The sequence below is a fragment of the Stegastes partitus genome, unplaced genomic scaffold (genome assembly GCF_000690725.1).
Source record: "Stegastes partitus isolate 25-593 unplaced genomic scaffold, Stegastes_partitus-1.0.2 Scaffold1936, whole genome shotgun sequence".
In the NCBI taxonomy this organism is placed as follows: Eukaryota; Metazoa; Chordata; class Actinopteri; family Pomacentridae; genus Stegastes; species Stegastes partitus.
Window position 1 is genome coordinate 74176 of NW_007579667.1, and position 5862 is coordinate 80037.

At 49.2% G+C, this 5862-nt stretch overlaps 2 protein-coding genes across 2 annotated transcripts in view; both read right to left on the reverse strand.

Annotated features, from left to right (window-relative positions):
* The window catches only part of LOC103373252 (ATP-binding cassette sub-family G member 1-like), a 14654-nt gene extending 13859 nt beyond the window's left edge, over positions 1-795 (reverse strand). The window contains exon 1 of the mRNA XM_008303101.1: positions 715-795. Coding sequence (XP_008301323.1) covers positions 715-777 — 63 coding nt within the window. The 5' untranslated portion in view covers positions 778-795. The remainder of the gene's footprint in view (positions 1-714) is intronic.
* A 2225-nt stretch (positions 796-3020) lies between these two features.
* LOC103373253 (olfactory receptor 11A1-like) lies at positions 3021-3944 on the reverse strand. Its single transcript, XM_008303102.1, has one exon. The coding sequence runs from the start codon at positions 3942-3944 to the stop codon at positions 3021-3023; it is 924 nt and encodes a 307-aa protein (XP_008301324.1).
* Positions 3945-5862: the final 1918 nt, after the last annotated feature.

A 5862-nucleotide genomic window follows, 5' to 3' on the forward strand; every position in this document is an offset into this window, starting at 1 on the left:
CCTGTAGAACCAGAACCTTCCTCCTCCTGGTTCTGATCCTCCACCACTGACCCAGCTGTGACCAACAGGAAACATTCAGAGAGTTTCAGGTGAGCTGCAGCCAGTGTTTCCTCAGAGAGACTGAAGGAGAATCCGTCCTACTGGATCAATGAATAGATGCAGCACGGATCAGAACCAGAGACCAGAGGAGCCAGTTGGTGGAGATACATTCATCTGATGGTGGAACATCTTTCTACATCTGATGGTGGAACATCTTTCTACGGCTGATGAGCAGAGAGGAAACATCTGGAGACATGGAGATAGTTCAACATCTGCAGGACCAGGAGACATGAGCTCCAGGGTTTAGCATCTGGAGACATGATGTCTCCTGGTTTTTACATTTTTGTAGAATAAATAATCAAAGAAACATTTCTTCTCTGGTCTCCATGGCTCTGAGTCCTGCTGACTGAAGACGTCTCTGAGTTCTGTCTCCTCCTTCATGTGGTTCTGGTTCCTCAGAGCTGCAGGACTTTACGATGCAGAGAAACATGGACCAGTGAAGAACCAGGATCTACGTCGAATATCACAGAATCAAACTGCAGCTGATGTCTCCATTTACTGTCCATCATGTCTCAACTATGCTCTCAGTGTTTCCTAGTCTCCACACCTGGACGTCCTGAAGCTCTACTCAGGACCAGGCCAACTCCCACCTGCCCCACCTGCCCCAGCACTCACCATGATGATGGAGTTGGTCACGGTGGGGTTGTGGACGGACCATGCGGCCATCAAACAGGCCATGTCCGGCAGACAGCAGCTCTGAGAGGCTCCGACTCACATCTGAGAACAGCCTGCAGCAGCCCAAGGGATCAGCAGCGGCCACGCCCCCAGACTCCAGACCACGCCCACTCGAGGTCTGGCCCCGCCCCCGTGCAGCAGGACAAACACAAACATGCTGAACTGTGTGGAGCAATAAACCAGTGAAATGCTTTAATTTCACATTTAATCGAATTCATTCCACTTTGTTTGGTTTGTATGAGTCTTAAAAGTTATTTCTAACTAATTTTTTTTTTTTGGTCTTCAGTGACAGAACACAGCAGCAGCGGTTCAGGCCCGGTTGGGCTCATCGTTCATTACAGCTGCTAATGAACAGCTGCTAATGAACAGCTGCTAATGACCAGCTGCTAATGAACAGCTGCTAATGAACAGCTGCTAATGAACAGCTGCTAATGAACAGCTGCTAATGAGCAGCTGCTAATGAACAGCTGCTAATGAACAGCTCAGGTCAGTGGAGCTGCGTTCACACGTCTGCTTTGGACATTTATTTCATACTTTAGGGACGTTTTTTCATGTTTTTGGGAATGTATTTTATTTGATGAACATCTTTTTGGACAGTTGCTGAATGTTTTATGACTATTTGAACACTTTTTGTTTCTTCTTCACACTTTTGGAAAATTTTATCAACATCTTTATCTTGAAATGTAAGAAAACTTTTGGTTAAATCGATTTATTATTTAAAAGAATCCATTCCCTCATCAGACATTTTGTGAGTTTTTGAGGGGCTTTTCTGAATGTTTTAACATTAGTGTGTGACAGCAGCATCATTTACATCCTCGTTCACGCGTCAGTTCAACGTTTTTCAGTATTTCTTGTGACATGCAGGCAGCAGAGTTCATATCTGGTCAAACGGCCGTCCTCTCCTCAGCGAGGCTCTTCTGCTTTATTTTATATTTTATATTAAAAGAGGACATTTTTAGAAAACCTTTGCTTAAAATGACAAATAATATCTAATAAAATCACAAAAAAAGTGTTTAAAACTGTCAACACTCGTTTATTTTACTGTGTGCAGCCATAAACCAGTTTGACTGAAGTATCGTTCTGACTCCGTCCTGCTTTCCGATCACACGCTGCGTTCTGTGTTGGGGTGTCTTCAACAAGACAAAAGCTTCCTTCAGGATGAACAATCTGATTTTAATCAGTTTCCTTCATATAAAGGTTCATAAGAACAATCTGCAGCATCATCGTCTTCACACATGGAAGATGTGGGTCGTGTTCTGATAAAAGACCCGATGGACCAGCACCAGAGTTTAACCCTGAAAACAGCCTGTCGGGCCTCAGACGCTCAGCAGGAAGCAGATTATCAGGACGTTAGCTGGCTGCTGGTCAACATGCTGAAGGAAGTCCAGACATGGTTCAGTTCTACGTCGTTAGCAAACCAGGTTCACTGAATAATCACAGAAACTAACATAAATAAGATAAACTAACATAACATAAATCATATGTGTGTGTGTGTGTGTGTGTGTGTGTGTGTGTTCACGGCTGTATAATGTGATTGGAGGATCCCAGGTGATTCAGCCTCTTTGGCAATTTCTGTATTTGAGCCTCAGTTATGATCCTCCCAGATGACAGATGCTGTCCAATGCAGCAAGTAATCCCATTACACTCACACTCACACACACACACTCACACACACTAAATAAATACATTTTAAAGAATAATAGAAAAAGACATTTTAAAGAGAGCCTTTTCCAGGCGACCTGACGACTAAACTGAACGTTTTGTTGTTTTCTGTGTCTCTCATTCAGACAGAAGCTCCACCAGAGCAGCTCAGCGACGTTCAAGCAACACTTTAGTAACGTAACGGTCACTCCTAAGCTAACCACAGCTCCTCTGACTGTCTGTGGTACCGACAGCCACGAGGCCCAGAACTAAAGGAGGACGTTATAGTTTGATGGTGAACCAGAGCAGCCCTCAGAGCTCAGACCTCCTCCGGGCAGCTCGTCTCCACCACACTGTGGCTTCATTGAGCTACACTATCAGAATGATGTCGGAGCAGAACACAGCTTTAGCATCTGAAGTACAAACGGACGATGAACACGTAGTCATGGGAGCAGTAGATGTGTCTCCAGCATGCAGCAGGACAGCGAGAATCGATCTGACATGGAGCTACCATGAGCTCAGTGGTGATGGACACACAATGCTTTCTAACCACGTGATCTGACTTTAGGATGAAGAAATGAGACGTTCATGTGCATTCATGTGATTTATTTGCGACCAGCCAGCAGGCGCCTACAGCTGTGGTGTATCCTGGACATCCTCAGTCCGTACAGCAGCGGGTTAAAGAGCGGCTGGCAGCTCAGGAAGTACAGCGACAAGAAGATCCGCAGCCCGCTGGGAGCTCTGCTCATGTTGAACCGACTCTGGAGCACTTCAAAGACACAGCCGAAGGAGAAGTTGATGAGAGAGGCCAGGTGAGGCGTGCAGGTGCTCAGCGCCTTGGCTCTGCTCTGCTTACAGCCGCTCAGACACACCTGCAGGATCCTCAGGTAGCTGAAGAGGATCAGCGCCAGAGTGACCGACACCGACAGACAGGAGATCATGATGCCGAGGAAGTTGCTGACGGAGGAGTTGGAGCAGGACAGCTTCACCACCGAGTGGTAGCCACAGTACACTTTGTTAATGAGGTTCCCACAGAGCGGCAGAGGAGCACTCAGACTAATCAGACTAACACTGATGAGACAGCTGGACGACCAGCACACGGCGATGAGAGCAGCAGCTCTCTGAGGCGTCACCCGGGTGCTGTACTGCAGAGGGTGACAGATGGCCACGTAGCGGTCATAGGACATGACCGTCAGGTTAAAAAACTCCACACCTGCATACATGTAGACACAGAAGATCTGCAGGAAGCAGAGAGAAGCAGGAACAGAGTGAACATCAGAGAGGATCTGGACCAGCAGCAGTGGAAACAAGCCTGTACTACCATACAGCTCATTGACAAACAGGCTGCACAGGAACATGTACATGGGCTCATGGAGGCTCCTGTTCACACAGATCACCACGATGAGGAACACGTTGGCGCCCACAATGAACACATAGACACACAGAACAAAGACGAAACAGACGTATCTGAGCTGCCCGATGTCACCGTAGGCAGCCAGCGTGAAATAAGGAACGTGTGTGACGTTCATCTTCATCCTGACCTCAAGCCGTAAAACAACCATAACGTTCAGGGACAAGCGTCATGTTTCCAGCAGAGGAGCTCAGATGAAGCAGCAGCGTGATTCAGCATCAGACGGAATCACAGAGAGGACGTGAAGCTGCTGCTCTTAAGCAGTCACACGCAGTAATCACATTACTTCTACTCACAGCAGCAAAGTACTGACTCTGGTATCAGATCAGTGAAGCTACAACCATCAGATCATGCTTCTGTGTGACTGCACATGTCAGTGGACGTCTGAGTGCAGCTGAGAGGTCACTGGGACTCGCTGCTGCTGGATCTGAGGAGCTTCATTCTGCTGCGTCCAGACGCTCCACAGACGCTCCACAGACCTCTGACGCTCCACAGACCTCTGACGCTCCACAGACCTCCCACCACCAGTCCTTCACAGCTCCTCAGTGTTCATTAATACTTCTGCTCAGTGAACCTGACCTGCAGCTGGAGGTCGACGTCCTCAGGTGTCCTCCGATCAGACCGTCTCCGATGAGTCCCCCTGAGACCAATCAGCCAGAGCAGTCCTCACACTGGTCTGACTGGTCTGACTGGTCTGACTGGTCCACAGAGGACAGTAATGACGTCTCCTCGGACCCGCTCAGAACAACACCCTGCTAATGAAGCAGCTCCGGACTGAGAACACAGTTTCACATCAAACTAGAGCAACAGCAGACACTGAACGTATCAAACGAGGTGAAGACAGCGAGGTCCGTGTTCAGGAGTTCTCAGATACGCAGTAAATCTGACCGTTTGTGTTGGATGCAGAGCGCCACCAGGTGGTTGTGCTGCTCCACAGTGGTGACGGTCAAATCATGTCCTGAACTGTCTAACTGCATGTTTCACAAACTGGCTCTAAGCAGGAGAACCTCCTCATGGTCCTGTTTGGTCACAACGATGAGCATTTTCCATAAAACTGGACAAATAAAATCATCCAGTCATGATGCAGTGACTTCCTGGGGTTGACCACCAGGGGGCGTGTCCTGCAGACTCAGCTGTGTGGACACCAGGCCCAACGCTGCAGCTTTAGCTTCTGTCGTTGCAGAGATTCTGGACCAGCAGAACCTCGGGTCTGGGCAGGAAACAGAGAGATGGACGTCTGCTGTGTCTACATGGTGAAGTTCCTCCGCTGGTGGACACCTGTTGTCCTCTCTGAGTTTCGTCTGGACATACAGACCTCCAGAATGGTCTGCTGCTCCTCAGCATCATTCTGCCACAGGAGGAGCAACATCTGGACTCCTCAGGTGGACCTGGAGGTGGGCAGGGCCTGCAGAAGAAGACAGGTTGTGCTGGGGCTTGTTTGGTTTGATCAGCAGAGACCAGAATGAGTCCCACTTCAGAGGAAACGTCAGCAGGTCAACACCTGCTGGGGTTCAGTGTCTAGCCCTGGTCCACCGTTACTCCAGCTCATCACAGAATCCGTGGTTCTGTCACTGATCACGGTCGGCTGGTGAAACGGGTTCTATCAGGTGCACAGGTCATCTAAGTTAGAATGGCAATACCAAAGCTGTCTGACCTTGACATATCACCCAAGGTCAGTGTTCCATGACCAAGAGAAAGCCCCACCAGGTGGTTTCTCTGCCTTCAGGCCTGTGTGAACCTGCAGCAGGTCTTCAGGTTCAGAGCATCGTCGCATCTGTCTGACCTTCAGCTCCACCTCAGCGTGGCCTCGTTTCTCTGGATGGGCGTCCAGCTGGAGCGCCGTCTGGGTGGAGGCCGCCTCCTCTACGTGCTGTCAGCGTTCTCTGTCCTGACCGGACTGGTCCATGTGCTGCTGCAGGCGCTGATCCAGAACCTCAGCCTGGAGTCTGTAGCTGGACTCACTGATCTGTCCGACCAGCAGCGAGTTGCTGTCAGCTTCTCAGGTACAGGCTGAGATAAACAGGGATTTAACAACC

Bases quoted from the DNA above. Each gene is read 5' to 3' on its own strand.
- LOC103373253 (XM_008303102.1), bottom strand. From the start codon at position 3,944: ATGAACGTCACACACGTTCCTTATTTCACGCTGGCTGCCTACGGTGAC.